This window comes from Schistocerca gregaria, chromosome 2 (assembly GCF_023897955.1).
Source record: "Schistocerca gregaria isolate iqSchGreg1 chromosome 2, iqSchGreg1.2, whole genome shotgun sequence".
NCBI lineage: Eukaryota > Metazoa > Arthropoda > Insecta > Orthoptera > Acrididae > Schistocerca > Schistocerca gregaria.
Window position 1 is genome coordinate 621,493,428 of NC_064921.1, and position 23,425 is coordinate 621,516,852.

The window sequence follows — 23,425 nt, forward strand, 5'->3', positions numbered from 1 at the left end:
CAGTTTTGATGCAGTTGTGCTTGTGCTGCACTCCCACCATGCACCTAACTGAATCTAGCATAACTACAATGATCAGATAGGGATCGATACACAATTAAGGAAAGAACAACCTAATCTAGTAAAATCATATACATTATCATGTCCCTTTGTCCTCTAAATTGTTGTACATGTGTTACAGCATTTATGCAAAGCTGACAATAGCACTCATCAGAATTCAGGGAGCTTGTGACACTGAGAATAACACCAAATGAGAAGACATTTCAATCCTAATGAATTAGCTCCTCAACATAACATTACTATAATTTTTCTGCTCTGGCAGGTGGGAATTAAACTTGATCTGCCAAGGTAGTTTTGGAATCTGCTAGCGATAAGACACACAATTTCTCCAAGACACAAACTATGCCAACCCCAATGTTATGAAAAGAAGGCCCTCATCAAGAATCTGCAGCAGCACTGAGCCAGTAGACAACAGTTTACTTAGCCTCATCCAACTTACCACCATTTGGGTGTGATGTCGCTGCCAGAACTTTGTTCAGTTAAAACTTGGCTCCATCTGTGTCTAGATGTCTCCACCAGCAAAAATATACTTTGAAATAACTCATCGAAATCACTGCTTATGCAGCTGTACATTTTTAGACTAATCTGACACGAAATGAACACATACAAAGCTTATGATGTAACTGAAGTGGACTGCCATTGGACATAGGTCTGGACTAGTCAAGCCCCAACTCGCTCTTTTTCACACAATGGTTCATCACTTCTGCTTATAACTTTTGAGACACTTGTGTTGTCAGACAAGCAACTTCACCAATTACTTTCCAATCAAATTGCAGTGTCCTGCATTTTTTTCCTCCAGTGGAAACTCTTTCGGAGCACTCTCTGAAATAATTCTCATATCATTCTTATTCTTACATAATGCGTTTTCCTTATGGACTATTTTTCTTTCCTTGGTCTTACATACATTGTCTACATGCTGGTTTCCAAGGGATGTCGGCCCTTGGAAGTTGCATGTAACTGTTAATTTGTGGCTTTCATATCCTCTTCCAGCCCTTCAGAAACTTTCTGTAAATGCCTCTCAAGCCCACAATGATGACGTGGCATCCTTGGGCATGCTGCCCCCCACCAGTGGTCACCTTCTGTCTTACGACAATACCAAGAATTCTGATTGCAGTGTTTAATTAAGATTTAAATGTCTCATACTCTACAACGCTGATCACCAGGTGGTTTTTACTGAGCACTCTTAAACAACTGACCACACCCACACGCCTTCTGCTCCAACCTCTTTCTTCAGTTACCACTTCTTATGTTTACAGAAGCAAGTAAATTGGCACATGTGGAAAGCTGGTGTTCAGTAGGTCTTTGGGGTGAGAATGGAGATGTACACGGGGGAGAGATGCTGGGATTGGGTGACTTTTGGAATAGGATTACTGTGGTAGAGCTTAAAAAGTTTGCAGATGCCATATGTCATGTAATCAATGTGATTAATCACAAACATGGTGGAGCCTTTGCCTACATGAAATCTGGTCTATCTTCAGGTTGCAATTTGCTATTCTACCTTCCAACGAGAGGTTTTATGTTCATGGGAATGGATGTGGGGAAGGATGGTGGGGCCATGTTGGTGGTTAGGAATGGGTATGTGAAAGAGGTGCAAGGTTACGGTCGGATGGTAGTATAAACTGAGAGAGACCAGGTTCATTGTTCTGATTAGATTGGCTATTTTTGGTGGGATTGTTAGTAAAATGTGTTTCCAGTATAGGGATACGGAGGGAGAGAGTAAGTGTCTGACAAATCAAGTATGACTGAACTTTATGTGGGACAGAAGGTGAGGCCTCTGAACAGGTTGACAACAATATTTTGAGATTGTTTATGTTCTGGGATTTGAGGAAGGGAGTTTTGGGGGATGTGAACAGACAGAAACATATGACAACCTTTTGGAGGTGATGTGTGGTGTGCTCTTCCAGGTGTTGGAGGGTGAGTGCTTCAATTTGGGAGATATGATGTAGATATTGTGGGTTGCACAGCAACAGTAGAGGGTTCAGGGGTACCTGCAGCATGGGGATCTGTTTTTCTAGTATCAGTTTAGGGAGGGATAAGCATTGGCACAATCTGAAAATTTGAAGGTCTTTATGAAAGGAGGAGTGAAAGCCAGAGAGGAGAATTTTTATGGTTGGGCTGGGGGTAGAGGGATGGGGGGAGGGAATATCATGGTTTAGGCAGCATTGGAGGAAAAGGCTGTGGGACTGGATTTTAGTTAGTGGTAATGATGTTTCTGAACTGATGCAGGCACATGGAGCACAGATCCGCTAGGATAATCTTTTCAAAGTGTTTTCTGTAAACACTTATTGTTGGTGTTATTAGCTAGTTTTCTTTTATGTTCTGAAACTTACTGCAGAGTTTGTTTTGTTGTTAGAATTTGAAAATTATGGACTATTCACTGTTGCTTTTATATGTAGCAAACTGCATTAACACTTGCGAAGACCAATTAAAACACACAGCATCATTATTCAGGTGTAGTGCTTATTAAAATATTATGGGTATATTATGTATATTATAAAAATATGTCAGGAATGATTATTTTAATCACACACCACTCACTAAAAAAGCACATTTATTCACAATATTGAAAAATAATTGTGACACAGTTTTGTTCAGTACCAAAACAATTAAGAGACACAAAATATTTTGTACTTTTAGACAGGGAATGAAGCTAATTTTAACAAATAATGAACAGGAATTTTTAGTTGCAACAACTGGCTGCTGTCTTCTGCAGTTTAATTGGAATGCCCAACCAAACATCCACCTTCAATCAGGGGCTTTTCTGATTCTGCAAATAACATGGAACAAACCAATTAATGCCATGATATGAACAATGTAAAATATATTTATCTTCATTAAATTATGCTAAGCAATACACAGGATGTTTATAAATGAATATCAGTATTTTAACACTTTACATTATTTTTTTAAATTAAACTTACAGTCAAATGAAAGAGCAACTCAGTCAAATGAAAGAGCAACTCAAACAGTTGTGTCTGGCACCAGTGCACATGCGCAGCGTGCAATTTTTACGTCGCAATCCGAACTTCACTGTACACAAGCTCTGATTAGGCTGGAAGGGGCCCAGTGTCAGGGCTTGCTTTGCATTGCCTCCACGTTCACCCGACCTAACGCCAAGCAATTTTTTCTTTTGGGGCTTCATCAAGGATTGTGTGTACATGCCTCAGCTAGCAGCAGACCTTCCTGAATTAAGAAACCGGATTGAAGCAGCTGTTGCTACAATCACTGAAGACACACTTATCAACATTTGGGAAGAACTCGGCTATAGACTTGATGTGTACTGTGTGACAAATGGTGCTCACATTGAAAATTTGTAAGGTTCTTGGTAAAACTGTGAGTTGTTGACATATTTTTAAAACCCCAATATTCACTTATAAACACCCTGTACTGTCTTTCTCAACTGTAAATCGTACAGAAGAAAATTGTTTTGTAAAAGGAAAAGAAGTAACCCACAATGCAATTAATACCTTTAACCTAAATATAAAGGTAGTAAAACTGAATCTTAGGTAGCTGAGATGCATTCAAGCTACACATTCAAATATTTTTCTATAAACACATGATCAGCAGACCACCTATCTTTTTCATTCTGTTGTTTTCGAACAGTCTCTTGAGACACTGTGAGTATAATGTAAGATTTCAATAATGGATTGACTGAACAAAAAGTCAGTGCTAATTTCATGTGGTCATATCATTGCTAGTTGTCTTGCCAAGAAGTATCAGCCATGTGCTAGTTCACAGGAAAAGAATTTTCTGAACTAAAATCTTACTGCTGATGGGGCTTACATGAAGCTTATGGAAGCTACGTACTATTCAATAGCAGTAATTGCTGGAGACACTGTTGCTGCTGGTATTACCCAGAAATATTTCTCAAGTGCTAATGGGGATACTGAACATAAACAGAGGAGGACACCCCAAGTTAGTTTGACATATGGGGGGACAACATTATGGGAGGGTTGGAAAACCTGAGGTGGTAGATGCTTAAAGAAGATGCCAATTATTGCACGAAAGCCTACGTAAAAAGCTTCAACAACCAGTATTAAGTAAAGAATCTATGAATATATTACAGCCTCCTGCGTGTCTACCGTATGGTCTATGAAGACAATATCATACTACCTACAGTGCGTATACAGCATTTAACCCAACTTCTTATGCTCCATATGTGAATGGAACAGCAAGAAAACCTAATATGCGATACAAAGGTAAGTGCTCTTTGCCATGTTCTTCACAGTGCTTTGCAAAGTGTGTATGTAGATGATGAAGATGAAAACTGAGTGTTTTATCCCTCATTCCATATGGTTTTCATTTATTCAGCAATAAATTGTAGTCTACATAAACCAGAACAGTCAATGGCATTCCTTAACTGTCATCAGTACACTTTTTAACCAATGCTTTTCAAATTTGCATCCGTGACTGAATATACTACCTGATCACATAAAAAGCTTAACATTAAATTGCAAGTATGTTATTGTGCTGTGCTCAAAGAAGCCTTGTTTGCCTTGCAAACATTTCCGATAGGTATCTATCATATGGACCTGAAGTTATCATCAAATTTACCTCATACTGTGTAGAGATCTCACGAACGAGTATCGAAATTTGTCTGCAAAAGGACCTAGCCGAAAAAAGTGTTGCGCAAGTAACCAAGTATGTTGCTGCTCTCCCATGTGACATTTTATAATTACCATTTGAGTCTTTCCACTTTAGACTTAAATTTTTACCTCTATTTTTCTTCCATTAATCTTCAGTACTCCATTTTCTGCCGTTTCCTTAAAAATTCACACTGTAAGAAATTACATAACAAGCAGTTTTTATATGTCTTGTCCACAACAGGAAATGTTCAGTGAAGAATTTTCATATCTCACGAATGTCAGTAATACTTATTTTCCCATTTAAAGGAGATAATTGAAGCTCTCCCTGACCATGTCCTTACTATATACTACTTTTAAAAAATTTTAATCTGAGATTTTTGTTTTCTACTTGAAAAGCTCTAACCTCCCTCAAAGACTGTCACAAGTTGGATAGTGTGTATCCAAGCAAGTGAAGACTCACTATTCCTTTCCTTTGGTTTTCCAAGACATACAATACACAAGGAAGCTTGGATCTGTATCTTATCATTTACTTTTCTCTGCAACTGCAGGTTTTAATGAAACATTGGCAATCCTCCGCAGTCTGTTTTAGCAGTGGCTATCAGATGAACAACTTTAATTACAGACATCTCACATAAGCAGGAATACCAGTCACCCAAAGTCACACTGAGAAGATCCAATCTCTTCTAGTCATCGCAAGAGGATTCACACCATGTGTGGATCTAGAAACACCCATTATACTGATTACTATGTTGAACCAGCCTACCAGACATCCTGCAGTTCTCCATCCACCAACATTACAGACTATCAGCTCACTGTAGGCCACCTGTCACAACCACAGCCAGTCCCAACGTGCATTATCTTGCTTTCCAACTGTTCATTACCTTGCTTCAAAGCACTTCTGATGCAAGGCAGTCATGATGCCGTTACAACCGAAGCAAAGACGTGCTCTCTATGCCCATTTTTCCAGACATGGTTTTTGGACTCGGCTGTGCATTACATAATGTCAAATTGAACACCTTTCAACTGTCTAATTGTTATTTTATTTGGCTACCAGTTGCAGTGATTTATTATGCCATCATACTGTTGTTACAAATCTAAGAAGCTTTCTTTGCCTACTCATTGTTGTGGTGTGTCACTTATAAGGGCAGGAGGGTTATCTTAGTACAGGATTTACTGTGGGATTTTAACACTCTTTAAAATGAGAACCTGACATGTGAATCACTATGGCAGGCACTGTCACTTGGATGGCCAAATAAAACACGTGAAAGATAAAATGTTGGCTTGATCCAGGAACGTGTAGTGTAAAAACTTGGAAGAGAATTAATGTTTGATGTTTTCTTAATGTTTGTAGTCTTTTCAGTACAAAAGTTACACAGCATATAACTCAAACAAGAAAGTGTGATGCCAGATTTAAGCAAATGTTTAAAAAAATCTTCAGCTTATTATTCAGAAATATAACATAAGACCTTCTTCACTATTTTATAATGCAGAAGAACCTGATTCAATCTTGTATCTTATCACCGCCAGGTCCAAACCACTAAGGATAGAAATTTGGAGAGAGTGTTGATCTTCTACTGTAGGTATCATTTCACATGGTGTTTTTCGAAATTTCATCCCTAAGGGGTCAAATAGGGGATGGAAGGGTTTTTGGGTATATGTTATTATTAAGGCAATTTTAAAGCTAGACCTATGTAAATTGGTATACTGTTTCTTGGTCAGAAATTATAAATGCATGTTTCAGCATTTTTGTGAATTTAACCCCTATGGGAGTGTAATAAAAGGAGGATTTTTTTAAAAAAATAAATCATTATCACAGAACTACTAAAATATTTTAAGGCTCTGAAATTGGTATCTGACTTCTCAGTAACAAATAAAAAAATGCGTATTTCAGTGATTTTGAAAATTCAACCATTATTGGAGTGAAGAGCTTTACGAAAATAATTCATCATGAAAGCATTTTAAAGCCTAATCTTTGAAAACTAGTATATAGCTACTTGGTTAAACATAAAAAAGTACTTCATTGTTTTTTAAGGTGTATACATGGACAAGGAAAGAACTGCCGGATTTTTCCCTGTTGAAAATACACTTTCTCCCTTGTGTAAACACACTTTTTCAGTATTAAGTGACAGTATATTTTCCTTCAGAACTGTATAAATTTGAATTCCACCAAACACCACACATTACTTTCCAAAGCACTGAAATCGAGATTGCGATGTACTTTTGTAAGCCAGTGATTGCTCATGTCTCGTAATCTTGCCAGCCAATGACAGCGAATATTCAGAGCATAACACACGTGATGTAGGTAGCCAATAGCAATATCACCATTAAGTAGTGTGAACATGGTTTAAATTAATATACATACGTGAACATGGTTTAAATTAATATACATACTCTAGCATACCTCATCAAAGTTTGTCAAACGTTTTGCTACATGAAAAATCAGAATACAAATAGTACCAAAGACTGGTTCGGTTTCTCGAGCTAATTACGTCTACTTTGTCACTGTCTGCTGGATAAAACAAATTGGGCCTTTCTAATATTGCAGCAATTGTAACATACACCAAATAAATGAGACTGTTTTTACACAAATGGTCATTTTTATAACACAACAATATAATTCAGGAAGTACCAATATCAAATGCCTATTAGGCCTACTACAAGAAAAAAAAAATTATGTTAGGAAATAGGTTCACATATCATTCATATGCTCCAGTTTTGCACACATGAGGTCAAAAAGTAGTAGTACAAAATTTTTATATAGATTAGGGATATTCATTTTCTTCCACAATTTGTGCGATGTCCCTGTTTCTTCTCCTTTCCTGTTGTAACAAACAATCTTGTCATCACTAATTCTGTAACTATTCCTGCCATTGTCAAAACTTATTCGACAGTTAACATCACTAACCCTGCCAGGACACCGGTTTAGTTACCCCGCGATTATTCTCCGGTTAGGCGTTGTTACACGTTCATACAATGCGTTATCCTTGCTACTTCCCGTATGGACCTTACGTGGCTGCTAGCTGGGGACTGTACAACTGACCCTTACTAGTGTAGGGATCTGGCCAAATATTTTGTCAAAGTTCCATTTTCCTGGATACACCAAGAAGATAATACATACTCTTTCTTTCCTGTTAGTTGTTTATTTAAACTCTGATATTGTGAATCTAGGGATTTTGCTAGTAATTATAACAATGCTGATCATTCGCAATCCCAATCGACCACATAAATAGCAACTGACATTCATCCATTCAGCTTTACTCCACTCAGCTTATATAGCCCCATCCTCTTTTGTCAGTTGGAAAGTTTACTTCTAGATGCGGTGAAGATTCCCCGACAGAGACATCACGTACACTATACACATATTCAAAAATCAACTTAAAATGTGTTCAAAAACCAACAAGGATGCATTCCAAAATCATACGAATAATCGATAGAATGAACGCTGGATGCTAGGCACTTTGTGTAACAGGTTTCTCTCCTCAAAAATATGAATTTGGCAACCCCCCTTTCCGAAACTGCCACCCAGGTCGGATACCTCAGTTTGCCTACTTTTATAAATTCAACCCCTAAGAGGGTGAAATAGAGGATGACATTTTTTAAGAAAATATTTCCTTATATTAAAAAAAATTTAAAGCTGAATCTTTGTAACCTTGTATTTCACTTCTCAGTTACATATAAACAAATACATCTTAGGGAATGAAAATTTCTGTGGAAACATCACCACAAGAATGCAAAAGGCGTGGTTAGCAAAAACTTTTGACTTCAGGTAGCAGAATTACTTTTTGGTCAGCAGTACATTAGGGAAAGACCATGTTTCTATGGCCTTAAATAACATCAAAAGTTAAGGTGTTACTAATTGTGAACAACATAAAAATTCAATGAAAGAAAAAAAAAATATGCAGACCATACACACCATGCTAGCAAAACAGCGGATGCTAAGCTAGTATCCTATACTATCTAACTGAACCCTATACTAATATAATAGAGGGAAACATTCCACGTGGGAAAAATATATCTAAAAACAAAGATGATGTGACTTACCAAACGAAAGTGCTGGCAGGTTGATACACACACAAACAAACACAAACACAAACATACACACAAAATTCAAGCTTTCGCAACCAACAGTTGCTTCATCAGGAAAGTGGGAAGGAGAGGGAAAGATGAAAGGATATGGGTTTTAAGGGAGAGGTAAGGAGTCATTCCAATCCCGGGAGCGAAAGACTTACCTTAGGGGGAAAAGTATACACTCGGCACGCGCACACACACACATATCCATCCCCTTCCGCCCCCCCCCCCCCCCCCCCAAGGTAAGTCTTTCCGCTCCGGGACTGGAATGACTCCTTACCCTCTCCCTTAAAACCAACATCCTTTCGTCTTTCCCTCTCCTTCCCTCTTTCCTGATGAAGCAACCGTTGGTTGCGAAAGCTTGAATTTAGTGTGTATGTTTGTGTTTGTGTGTCTATCAACCTCCCAGCACTTTCGTTTGGTAAGTCACACCATCCTTGTTTTTAGATATATTGAACCCTATACTAAGTTTGACCAATGACCTTACTGTCTGGTCTCCTCCCCCAAACAACCCTATACTAATTTTGCATATACTAGTGAAATGGTACTCATCTCTCTCAACATTAATTGCATCTGACAACCTACAAGACATCCAGAGCTGTCACTTAGCAGGACTTTCTTTTTTCTTAAACTTTTCTCAATTCTGGGTTTTCTCATTACATAAAAAGCCTGTTGCACTTTCCTTAATCAACAGCTGCTTAAGACTTGCAACAACCAGCTCGCAACAACAACCTGCTCGCAAGAGAACGGACGATTTGTCTCGGAGTGGGTGACTGGAGGCCATTCACCATTCCCCCCACCCTCGGAACTCGCCCGCTCAACGCTCATCCCACCGTTCTCGACTCTAGCCAGAGCGTTGAGCAAAGCAACTCAGGTGTGGTCTCTGCGGTCTTAGCTCACGCAGTAATACAGCTCGCGGCTCGACCTGCTTGACTCAGCACCCCTGCATCGGAGTTCGTCTCTACTGGATATTGTTCTTCGTAGTAATACCGCTATGTATATTACATTATTATGTTATGTATTCATCATTTGTTTTTATTTTATTTTTATTTGTTTAAACTGATCAGATTAGGCTCCTTACGACTCTTCTTACTATAGGATTTTTATTATGGACACTCGAATTTACACTTTAATTATGAGCGAACCGATAAACGTATCGCAAAATGTGATACACCAATATTTTCCTTGTTTGATTCTGCGTAAGGCTATATGCAGCACTTTAGTCTTACAGTCAAATTTATATGTATAATTTTTCTTATTCTGGTACGGATTTTGCGATTTTAGGCGTCTTCGAAAGGAAACATTCACTTTAAAAATATATGGCTTGCGATGTATCTGTACGAGGTTAATGAAATTTTATTACATTAAAGCCAAATATATTGTTAATGTAAATCTCAAGCTACAACATTTTCCGATCACCCAAAAAATCATGATAGTGCAAAATAAATCAGTAATCAAAAACTTTGTCATATCGTGGAAATTTCAATAAACAATACAAAATTCTTACTCATTATCTGTGTTACTTCAAAATAGGATCAAATAAGATCAAAATACAGGTATAGTACTGGAATAAACAAAGTTTAAAGAGGAATGGGCCTTCCATTTATTTTCTATTGTGAATGAGTGGTGAGTCATGAAAAAGAGCTAATTCATTTCAGAGAGTGAACAGTTCTGATCCGATCTCTGAAAAGAACAGTTTTGCCCATCTCTAGTCTGAATGGGGTACAGTCAAATGGGCAGTGCCCCAGGGATCAGTGTTGGAGCCACTCCTGTTCCTTATTTATATAAATGATAAGCCCTCTAGTATTACGGGTAACTCTAAAATATTTCTGTTTGCTGATGACAGGTAGGTAGTAATCGATGTTGTGTGCAACATTGGCCCCATTTCAAACAGTGCAATTCATGACAAAAGTTCATGGCTTTTAGAAAATAAACTAACACTAAATCACAGTAAGACTCAGTTGTTACAGTTACTAATACACAATTCAACAAAATGCAAAATTTTAATTTCACAGAATGAGCATATAATTAGGGAAACCGACCAGTTCAAATTTCTAGGTATTTGGATCGATAATAAACTGTCGTGGAAAGTCGGCCTTCAGGATCTTGTTCAAAGACTTAAAGCTGCCGTTGTTACTATTCGAACGGTATCTAAAGTAAGTGATTGTTCAACATGAAAATTAGTCTACTTTGTTTATTTTCATTCGCTTATGTCATATGGTATTATATTTTGGGGTAACTCTTCCCATTCTAAAACAATATTTTTGGCTCAGAAACGGGCAGTTCGGGCAATAAGTGGTGTAATTTCACAAGCCTTTTGTCAATCTCTGTTCACTACTCTGGGTGTCTTGACATTGGCCTCTCAAAAATAAACAAAGATTCCAAGACTTACCAAGCGGGAAAGTGCCGGTAGACAGGCACAATAAAATAACACACAAACACACACACAAAATTTCTAGCTTTCGCAACCAACGGTTGCTTCTTCAGGAAAGAGGGAAGGAGAAGGAAAGACGAAAGGATGTGGGTTTTAAGGGAGAGGGTAAGGAGTCATTCCAATCCCGGGAGCAGAAAGACTTACCTTAGGGGGAAAAAAGGATAGGTATATTCGCACACGCACGCACGCACGCACACAAACACACACACACACACACACACACACACACACACACACACACACACCCATATATAGACACAAGCAGATACGATGATGTGACTTACCAAACAAAAGTGCTGGCAGGTCGATAGACACATAAACACAAACATACACGCAAAATTTTGTGTGTACGTTTGTGTGTGTATCGACCTGCCAGCGCTTTTGTTTGGCAAGTCACATCATCTTTGTTTTTAGATATATTTTTCCCACGTGGAATGTTTCCCTCTACTATATATATATGTTCTTTACTGACGTTTCTTGTTAACAATACCAGCTTATTCCCAAGAATTAGCACCTTTCACTCAGTTAATACAAGGCAGGAATCTAACCTGCATTTGGATCGGACTTCCATAAGTCTTGTGCAGAAGGTGTGCAGTATACTGTTGCACCCATTTGCAATAAGCTATCACAAGAATGCAAAAATCTTAGCAGTGATCCACGAGCTTTCAAATCCAAACTGAAATTCCTTCATGGTTTACTCTTATTCTGTTGAGAAGTTCATTGAAAAATTAAGCTGATTTTTATGTTATATTGTTGATTGCATTTACTTAAATTTATGGCTTGACTTTCTTTGTATTCATAAACATTTTACTTTTATGTTGTAACTTCATGTACTGATACATTCCATGACCTTGAAGATTTGCTCCTCAATTTGGTCCTATGGAATTAGATGTGTAAATAAAATAAAATTCCACAGTAATCTCCATACTAAATTTACTCCTGTAAAAAAAAAAAAAAAAAAAAAAACTTAAATTCACTGCACTACCAGCAAATACACAGCAGTTCTCTCACTTAACACTCCTATTAAATTCAACTGAGGCAATAAAATAAACCAGAGATTAATTAAAATAATGTGACAAGATTACTGAGACATTGAGACAGGAAGGAATGTCTATAGCAACATTGGCAATTTTTTCTATTTACACATAATTAATGTGTGTTAAGGCAGCCCTGGGCACCTTATTTAAAATAAATGGATAAAGTGAAATCCAGACTGGATTAACCCCACATTTCCCTGAACTTTAAGATTTTGATCCATATGTGCTTTAGAACGAGACCAATAAATTATCAATGCAGCACAATATATGATCATGACACAGCAAAAAACACAATTTTTCTAAAAGTTCAGAAAGTGCTGGTTCAACAATGGAAACTGAACAACAGACCTTTCACTGAAATCCTGAAAACCTTTGGTTACACAAACAAAAATACTGTAAATGCTGAATTACATGTAACTAACCTACAATTAGGTTATAAGCCAACAAACCTGCTGTTCACACCCAAAGTAATTATAATGGCTTCTCAATGCAAATTACTTGGTGGTTTGCAGAAACAGCTCAAAAATACTATATAATCTCAAGTCACTGCAAACTGCGAAAAAGTGTCATTTGTTGCTAAGTTTTCCACAACCTGTAATTCATGAATAAAATGATAGCAACCAAACACAAAGTAATCTGACAAATATGAGTTAATACTATTAACTTTGTCACAATGTGTTATCACTAATGTGTTGAACATCACTACAAATTTTAAAAATATTCCTATTGGCAGAACAATTTTCACTCTGCAGCCGAGTGTGTGAACTGGTCTGAAACTTCCTCGCAGATTAAAACTGTGTGATGGACCATGGCTTGAACCTAGAACATTTGCTTTTGCAGGCAGATGCTCTACTGTCTGAGCTGTCCACGTACAACTCATAACCTGGCCTAACAGCTGTCTTCTAGAAGTACCTCTCTCTCCTACTTTTCCAAACATTAGAAAGCTTTCCTTGCTTTTGCAGGCAGATGCTCTACTGTCTGAGCTGTCCACGCACAACTCATAACCTGGCCTAACAGCTGTCTTCTAGAAGTACCTCTCTCCTACTTTTCCAAACATTAGAAAGCTTTCCTGCGCACCGTGCACAACTAGCACTCATGTCGAGCTCAGTTGGTACAGCATTCGCCTGTGAAACTTTGAGGTTTCCGGTTCAGAAGACTGTTTTAATCTATTTTTACTGTTTCATGTATTTCTCAAATTCACAAGCACACCAACAAATTATGGGCACACAGTAAACGAGCAAAAGGGGCACTACAATTAAAAAATTCCAAGCACCTTGTACAATTTGCAATGACAAGCAGCATATCTGGTAGGTAATAAGTGTTACATGCTAGTACACACGTATCACCAGAACACTGTTATCATTCGATAAAATAAATATAACAACGAGTAAAAGCCATGTATTTGTATCAAATCATAAACGTACTACACAGCAACTCACCTATCTCCACTCACAACACAGAAGTGTCTCAGAGTACACATTTATGACCCTGCAAATCAAAACAGCCACGTATCATGCTTGCTGAAACACACCCTGCTGAATAAGGAAATCGTACAGCTTCCGAGTTTTGTTGACATCTATCTTTATAAGCTGCCTTGCTTGAGCTAGTTTCAAGGAACCACCACAGCGACGACTTTCATTTTCCAATATGCGCCGAAAGTTAAGGTATGCCTGAGGAAGGATTCTGGTAACAGAGCAAAGCTCTCGCTCTGATTGTGACAGGCGATTTGCACCGGGCAGGGCAGAAACATCTAGTGGAGCTGCAACAGCTCGAGAGCGTGGCGCTGCAGGTATCCCATCCAGACGGACTGTAGAAGGGCCCGAAGTGAGATTTATCCTTTGCCTATCTGCACGTCTTTCTCGAATGGCAAGCTCTCTGTTGCGAGCAAGTCGCCGGTAGAGTGCACACTGGGATATGCGCCACAGGCCGGCTTCTGATCGTAACTGGGACAGGCACGTTATACGTCGGCGGAGGTCGACACTGTGTGACAGTGATGTCAGCAGGATGTGATACGCGGCTGGCAGTGGTGCTAGCAGCCGTGCAAATGGTGCTAACCTTCCTGGCCCCAAAGTTAATCCACCTGATGATGAAACTAAACCAAGGCCTCTTATCAACTTGTGAGCATCAAGTCGTTTTGACAGGCGCCTATTGTATGCAGTGACAGCTGCCAGTGTTAGTGCACGCTGCAAGTCAGCATCTGTGTCATCGTCTGACCAGTCAACATGAGCTACACAAACTGTCATTAATTCTGCATGATTGTCGTAATCTATATCAAACTCTGATCGTGCAGCTGAGTATCCGGGTATTGAGCTAGGAGGAGGGCGTCGTAGCCTGTGCAGTGGTTTCTTGCCTGGCTTTTTCTGTATTTTGCCACAAGGAACGGGTAGTCGCTTATTCCCTGTACCACGTACTGTGTGCATGTATTGTGACAAATACTCTGGCAAAATTTCCGCAGCAGCCAAGCGGTGTCCACAAGCTTCCAAGAACTCTTCTGAAGACATATTTTTTTCTTGTTTATACGACTGATAGTGTATTTCCCCGCTAGATAGCTGCTGGTCTTCCAGTATTTGTTCATTTGTTGCACTGTTATTTAATACATATGACACATCTGAGTGATGACAAATAAATGTGGTATTTTCACTGGGAAGTGTGAGTGATCTGTTACAATTCCAGTGTCCTGTATCCAATATGCAAGATTCGTCCTCCAACAGAGGAGAAGACAGAGCCGTCTTTCTTCCAACACAACATGATTTCTCTCGAGTAACTGAATGGTTACTTTCTATGCAGCACTGCTTCTGAGATTCTGGTACAGAGTTGCCACCAACAACTTTTCTAGAATCCAAGATTATTTGCTGGATTTCACTTGCCTTCTCCCTTGAGCTATCTCCTAATGTGCAATTTACAACATGCCCATTACGGCATTTGACAGTCCCACACATTTCATTGCCAGGTTTTTTCAAATCACCACCTCTGTTGAGTCCAAAACTCGTTTGTCTCCACGAAGCAGCAACATTTATTAGAGGAGGAGGAGAACTGACTGCCAATTGCTGATGATGCTTTGTGTTTTGCCTAATGTGTTCACCCTTCAAAGTAATGTCCCCTAGCAAGTTTTTGGATACCACAGGATGATAAGAAAGTGGTAAACAGTTTTCTTCTGAATTTTGTTTTTCAACTAACAGTTTTCCAAAGCTAGGCTTTTCCTGCATTAAAGAAGTGTCTAAACAAGGCAGGTGAGTATCAGTTTTGAAGGAAGCAAACAAATCTCTGTCTAGATCATCCTCCTTACTCCGCTGATCACTGCTCCTCTTCACTGTATGACGACAGATGTGCCTTCCTGAGTTGGAGACTTCATGAAGCCACGAAAACGGTCCAGCAGATGAGACATAACGAGAGTCATACCGTCGTCGACACTCCTCTGGGGTACGTGCTACAGCCTCTGAAACAGCTTCCCAGTCACCATACCCATACTTCTCCAGTGCCGAGAGCAGTGTCAATTCCTCTGATATAGTCCATCCGCTGGCCTCATCGCCTACTGCAGAACTGGAAGGAGAGAAAGAGTGGTATCATCCAGAAGAGTAACTGTGAATGCGGTTCTAACAACATCAGTAATAGCAGTATTATTCAATTTCTCAAAGGCAAGAAACAAAACTATCAATAACAGATACAGTATGTTCACAGAATCATCTGATACAGGCAGTACGTTTCTTCATATAAGTGACTCTTGGAATAAAAAACTAAATCCATGTCACTTAGTGAGGTTGGAAGAGTGATGCTGGTTGTTTATCTAAGTAAATAAATAAATAGACTATGGCTGTAGTAAGCATGCTGATACAAACTTGTCAGCTGCGGTAATTTAGGAAGCAGCTCTGATTACACATTTGTTTAACAAAAGTGCACCACACTCATCTCACTGTCACCTGAAACAGGTGGCCTGTAACCACATGTTTAAGGGAGTGACAGCAGTACAAGAAAGGAGAGGAAGAATCAATGAAATGCTAGCAGTAGATAAAAATTGAAAGCGTATGAAGTTAAAACAACAAAGACATCATTTAATGAGTAAAATTACAAACAGTGCAATGAGTGACACAATGAAAAGAGCTGATGACAATTATAGCAGTGTATACATGCCAAAGGAAAAGGTCTTTAATGCCCATACTAAAATATAAGACAAATATAATCAAAAATTAATACAAGTAGAAGAAATACAAATTTTTTTCCCTAAAAAAACAATTATCTCCTTCAATGATATCACCTGTGTTGTTGCCTTCAGAATCCCAAACAGCTCAAAACTTAACACTGTACATGTGTTTAAAGGTGAATGATTTGGAAAAAAAGTCTGCTTGTTTTAAACCGTAAGTGTTAAAATTTGTGGCAATTATGTAAAATAGAATGAACTGAATAGCTAACGCATAAAACAATCTCAAACATAGATGTACAATTGTCTTCCTCAATAACAAATCATCTAAAGGTTATCTGAAAGGTAAGAAATGAATGAGGAACAAGTATAATATTTGTATGCTTATCACAATATGTAAAGTTGCCACTTGATTTTAACTGGTGGGTCACTAGCCTCAGAGGCAAAGCTGTGAATAGGAAATCAAAAGGAAATTCGCCATCTTAAACAATTTAGGGAAACAGTGGAACGCCCAGTAATTGGATGAGGATTTGAACCATCTTCCCAAACATGAGACCAGTGTTTTAGCACTGCATCACCACAATCAGTGGGAAGAGTGTGTAGCATTGAAGTATCAACATGTAGAGAAGGACTAAAAGGTTTAACAGTCACGTAACTGAAACTTTGTGCCTACCCCTCATATTGGCCGAAATTTTATCAGTTGTATACATGCTATACACTCTTGGTGTATTTTCTTATTGGAATATTTGGAAGATCTGTGATTGGCCCAAAAAGTGAGCAATGACAGGAAATGTGAGACACTCCTGTACCTTGTTGACTTTTTTGATTTTATTTTCAGCTCTTGTTTTTCCATTCTTCACGGTAAACAGGTCACGCATCACTCAGGGCTGGGCACTTCCCAAAGAAAAAGGACAGTTCCTGTATGAGAAATTTGTGTATTCCAGTGTCATGTATTCAAAATGGCATACAGAGCTCTGAAGCCATTCAGGCATATATGTTCAAACATTAGATGTGTACACTCTTCTCTTGAGGTAAAGAATATTTCCACATTTTGTTCTGGTGTTACTGGTATGTTAAAAAACATCAAAATACAGGGTAGTTTATACACAATGCTCTAATTATTTTGTAACATCAGTCTAACATCTATCAGTTCACAGGCACTATTGACATCTGCCTCAGTACTACTGACTGACATCAGCAGCCAAACTGTGTGTGTGTGTGTGTGTGTGTGTGTGTGTGTGTGTGTGTGTGTGTGTGCGCGCGCGCATCTAATTAGGAAGAATACCTTTGTGTTGATGCTATTTTAATTAACTACGAACTGTATATTCTGAAAATGGTGCTGGTATTAAAATGAGTTTCTATATTCTCCACCGTATTTTTTATACAGATACTGGTTTTGCAAAATCTGCCAAGACTTAAATTTTACATTCACAATATTTCACTAACTTTTTTTTCCTTTTTCTAGTATAATTACACATTTTTGAATACAGAAATAATACGGCTACAAGACAAAACATTGTATTTTTGCATTCTAAAGTACAAACACCAAATAGTGTGTATATGTGTACACGACACCTTTCCCATTACCCCCACCCAATACGTGTCAGCTACACTGAAGAGCCAAAGAAACTGGTACACCTTCCTAATATCGTGTAGGGTCCTGTGAGCACAAGGAAGTGCTGCAATATGACGTGGCCTGGACTTGACTAATGTCTGAAGTAGTGCTGGAGGGAACTGACACCATGAATTCTGCAGTGCTGTCCATAACTCTGTAAGAGTGTAAGGGGAGGAGATCTCTTTCTAAAAGCATGTTGCAAGGCATCCCAGGTATGCTGAATAATAATCATGTCTGTGCAGTTTAGTGACCAGCAGAAGTATTTAAAATCAGAAGAGTGTTCCTGGAGCCACTCTGTAGCAATTCAGGACCTTTGGGATGTCACACTGTCCTGCTGGAACTGCCCAAGTCTGCCGGAATGCTGGATGGACATGAATGGACGCAGGTGATCAGATGGAAAGCTTATGTACATGTCACCTGTCAGGGTCGTATCTAGACATACCAGGGGGCCCATATCACTCCAACTGCACACAAACAACACCATTACAGAGCCTCCAACAGCTTGTACAGTACCCAGCTGACATGCAGGGTATATGGATTCACGAGGTTGTCTCCATAACCATACACGTTCACCCGCTTGATACAATTCGAAATGATACTCATCCAAAAAGGCAACATGTTTTCAGTCATCAATAGTCCAATGCTGGACCCAGGTGAGGCATAAAGCTTTGTGTTGTGCAGTCATCAAAGGTACACGAGTGGGCCTTCAGCTCCAAAAGCCGATATCTATGATGTTTTAGTGAATGGTTCACACACTGACACTTGTTGATGGCCCAGCACTGAAATCTGCAGCAATTTGCGGAAGGGTTTTCCTTCTGTCACATTGAACAACTCTCTTCAGTTGTCACTGGCCCCGTTCTCTCAGGATCTTTTTCTGGCCGCAGCGATGTCAGAGATTCTATATTTTAGGGGATTCCTGATATTCGTTAAATGGTTGTGTGGGAAAATCCCCACTTCATTACTACCTCAGAGATGCTGGATCACATCGCTCATGCGCTGACTATAATGCCATGTTCAAACTCACTTAAAACTTGATAACCTGCCACTGTAGCAACAGTAACAGATGCAAAAACTGTGCAAGGCACTTGTTTTCTTATACAGGCGTTGCTGACCGCAATGCTGTGTTCTGCCTGTTTACTTCTCTCTGTATTTGAATACGCATGCTTAAACCAGTTTCTTTGGTGCTTTAATGTATACCTCTGATGACACTGCAATACTGTCAGAGGCAGCAAAGGGCTTGGAAAAGCAGTTGAATGGAATGGACAGTGTCTTGAAAGGAGAGTAGAAGATGAACATCAACAAAAGAGAAACAAGTATAATCAAAAGTAGTCAAATTAAATCAGGTGACGCTGAGGGAATCGGATTAGGAAACAAGACACAAAGTAGTAGATGAGGTTTGCTATTTAACCAGCAAAACAACTGATGATGGCTGAAGTAGGGAGGATATAAAATGAAGACTAGCAATGGCAAGAAAAGTATTTCTTAAGAAGAGAAATTTGTTAACATTGAATATAGATTAATGTGTTACGAAGTATTTTCTGAAGGTACCTGTCTGGAATGTCGCCATGTATGAAAGTGAAACATAGACAATAAACAGTCTAGAGAAGAAGAGAATAGAAGCTTTTAAAATGTCATGCTACAGAAGAATGCTGAAGTTAAGGTGGGTAGATCATATAACTAATGAGGAGGTACTGAATTGGGAAGACAAGAAATTTGTGGCATAACTTGACTAAAAGAAGGGTTTGGTTGATGGGACAGTGTTGTACACAAAGGATCACTAATTTAGTACTGCAGGGAACTGTGTGTATGGGGGATGGAGGGGGTGTGGAAACGGGGGGGGGGGGGGGGGGGGTTGACGATTGTAGAGGGAGACCTAGAGATGAATATGGTAAGCAGATTTAGAAGGATGTAGGTTGCAGTAGTTATTCAGAGATGAAGAGGCTTGCACAGGATAGAGCAGCATAGAAAGTTGCCTTGAAGCAGTCTTTGGACTGAAGACCACAACAACAATTACAGCAGACAAATGTGTCATTACTTTCAGTTTTCTGATTTTATTTTATTTCCACATTATTGGCAGTGAAGCATTAATCGCCTTGCAGAATAATGAAGTTATTTCTGTCAGTTCACTCAAGAAATAAGAAATTTGGAAGTAATTGTAGGAAATAGCATAACAGACTACCAATAAGCTGTCTTAGAATACAAAATTTCCATCTCCTACTTCTCAAAAGTGTACGAACTGAGCGCAAATTTGAGGTTTTTGCACAGTGCAAAAAATGGGTATTTTTAGCCCACTTTAAGGAAAAAAATCTTCTGCAATACCCATATCTCACTGGTACTCAAATTAAATCAACATACAACATATTTTATTATGTTCCATGATTATTGTTTAGTACATTCTAAGGAAGGTAATATACACTCCTGGAAATTGAAATAAGAACACCATGAATTCACTGTCCCAGGAAGGGGAAACTTTATTGACACATTCCTGGGGTCAGATACATCACATGATCACAGTGACAGTACCACAGGCACATAGACACAGGCAACAGAGCATGCACAATGTCGGCACTAGTACAGTGTATATCCACCTTTCGCAGCAATGCAGGCTGCTATTCTCCCATGGAGACGATCGTGGAGATGCTGGATGTAGTCCTGTGGAACGGCTTACCTTGCCATTTCCACCTGGCGCCTCAGTTGGACCAGCGTTCGTGCTGGACGTGCAGACCGCGTGAGACGATGCTTCATCCAGTCCCTAACATGCTCAATGGGGGACAGATCCGGAGATCTTGCTGGCCAGGGTAGATGACTTACACCTTCTAGAGCACGTTGGGTGGCACGGGATACATGCGGACGTGCATTGTCCTGTTGGAACAGCAAGTTCCCTTGCCGGTCTAGGAATGGTAGAACGATGGGTTCGATGACGGTTTGGATGTACCGTGCACTATTCAGTGTCCCCTCGACGATCACCAGAGGTGTACGGCCAGTGTAGGAGATCACTCCCCACACCATGATGCCGGGTGTTGGCCCTGTGTGCCTCGGTCGTATGCAGTCCTGATTATGGCGCTCACCTGCACGGCGGCAAACACGCATACGACCATCATTGGCAGCAAGGCAGAAGCGACTCTCATCGCTGAAGACGACACGTCTCCATTCGTCCCTCCATTCACGCCTGTCGCGACACCACTGGAGGCGGGCTGCACGATGTTGGGGCGTGAGCGGAAGACGGCCTAACGGTGTGCGGGACCGCAGCCCAGCTTAATGGAGACGGTTGCGAATGGTCCTCGCCGATACCCCAGGAGCAACAGTGTCCCTAATTTGCTAGGAAGTGGCGGTGCGGTCCCCTACGGCACTGCGTAGGATCCTACGGTCTTGGCGTGCATCCGTGCGTTGCTGCGGTCCGGTCCCAGGTCGACGGGCATGTGCACCTTCCGCCGACCACTGGCGACAACAGCGATGTACTGTGGAGACCTCACGCCCCACATGTTGAGCAATTCGGCGGTACGTCACCCGGCCTCCCCCATGCCCACTATACGCCCTCGCTCAAAGTCCGTCGACTGCACATACGGTTCACGTCCACGCTGTCGCGGCATGCTACCAGTGTTAAAGACTGCGATGGAGCTCCGTATGCCACAGCAAACTGGCTGACACTGACGGCGGCGGTGCACAAATGCTGCGCAGCTAGCACCATTCGACGGCCAACACCGCGGTTCCTGGTGTGTCCGCTGTGCCGTGCGTGTGATCATTGCTTGTACAGCCCTCTCACAGTGTGCATTACCAACTAACAGGAACACCATGGTAGTAAAAAGCGTTGCACAACAGCTGCATCATACATAGTACACACTGCAAGTTTTACACCATTGTCACATGGTGTAAGTTTTGGTGAAGTTCATAGCAGCCTGCCTGTCATTTTTTGGAAAGGATCCATGTTATAAGAGAATGTTAAGCACAGTTTTTTACTGTGCAGAGCTACTGGTGTGGTGTGCTAGTTTAATTCACAGTACAGTACAGAATATTTTGTGTTTGCATAGTTTGCTAATTATGTGGAATGCTAGTGCACTGATGAAAAATACAAAGTGTTGTTATTGTCTGGGGTGTCTCATCCACTGCTGGTTTCTTTTGAAGTGAGAAAACCAGTACCTTCATCCCCATTGGGACTACACCTGACAGGTGTGCAACTCCAGCCGTGGTGACTTTCTTTGATGTAGATTCCCTCGGCTTATAAGTGTTTCTTTACACAAGAGCTCATGCCTGATGATACATTTCTTTAAGTATCAGAGGTCAAAGCTAGAAGAGTTCTCTTTTGGGATCCTAAACTTATTCTTCTTCTAGCTACTTGAACATTTTACAGTTTTCATTAATTTGCTGTAAAATGTCAGGAGGGGAACTATACTGCTGGCCAATGACGTCCCTGAGGATGCTGTAATAACTGCAATATTGTGCTGTTCCGGAACCCATTATGTGTCACTCCTTGATGGCCAATAAAATTAATTTGCTGGGCCATGTGGGTGCATAAAGCTTATTAAAGCATCCTTCTGCTCAGCAGAAGTTTCAAAGACATTTCCAATCCACCACTCTTTTTCATAAATGCACACAGCATGTTGACCTGGCTGTAAGTCCAATATTAATATATCCTTCACACTTTTGTCACTAATACTGGTCAGAAAACATGATGCATTATTTGAAACCCTGTCAATCTGACTTCTTGTTTCATCAATTGACAATAAAATGATGACTGCTAGAGCATCCCCATGTTAAAACCTCACGTCTTGTAACACTTAACTTTGTTCAATGGATTCTTTGCTGATGAAAGCAAATTTGTACCATTAATGCTCTCAGTGCAGCATCAAAACATATCAGACCTCCAGCCAGGACAATATGGTATTTATGAAAAACAGTGATGGATAGGAAATACCTGTGGAACTTCCACTGAGTGGAAGGATGCTGTGCCTTATGCACTCAGAAGGCACAGCAAATTCATTTTGTAGGACATCAAGGAGTGACAAGTGCTCAGTTCTGGAACCACACATTACTGCAGTTATTCCAGCACCCTCAGTGACACCATCTGGCCAGCAGTATATATTGCTTTCCTCATGACATTCTACGACAAATTACTGAAATCAGTAAAAATTCAAATAGTTAGAAGGAAATGTACGATTAGGATCCTAAAAGAGACCTCTTCTATCTTTGACCTACGGCACTTAACGAAATGTATCATCAGGTTTGGAAACCTGCGGTAAAGAAACCCACCCATGGCTGCTATTGCATAGCAATCATGCATGGACCCCTGTTGCTGTGGGGATTGGGATGCTGGTTTCCTTACTTTTAAAAGAAACCAGTACTGGACAAGCCACATGGTCAATAGCAACACATTTATACAATCTTTACATTTGTACACTAAAATTCATCATAAACCACAAACTATGTGAAAACAAAATATGTTACACTTTAAACTAGAATTAAACTAGCACAGCAACAGCATTGCCCATTAGAAAA

The 23,425-nt window shown here is 39.9% G+C and overlaps 1 protein-coding gene across 1 annotated transcript in view; it reads right to left on the reverse strand.

Annotated features, from left to right (window-relative positions):
* Nucleotides 1-2,591: 2,591 nt before the first annotated feature.
* LOC126334612 (uncharacterized) overlaps nucleotides 2,592-23,425 on the reverse strand; it is a 29,605-nt gene continuing 8,771 nt past the window's right edge. Inside the window, exons 3-5 of the mRNA XM_049997016.1 lie at nucleotides 13,622-15,722; nucleotides 12,632-12,774; nucleotides 2,592-2,824 (exon numbers count right to left, since the gene is read on the reverse strand). Coding sequence (XP_049852973.1) covers nucleotides 13,694-15,722 — 2,029 coding nt within the window. The 3' untranslated portion in view covers nucleotides 2,592-2,824; nucleotides 12,632-12,774; nucleotides 13,622-13,693. The remainder of the gene's footprint in view (nucleotides 2,825-12,631; nucleotides 12,775-13,621; nucleotides 15,723-23,425) is intronic.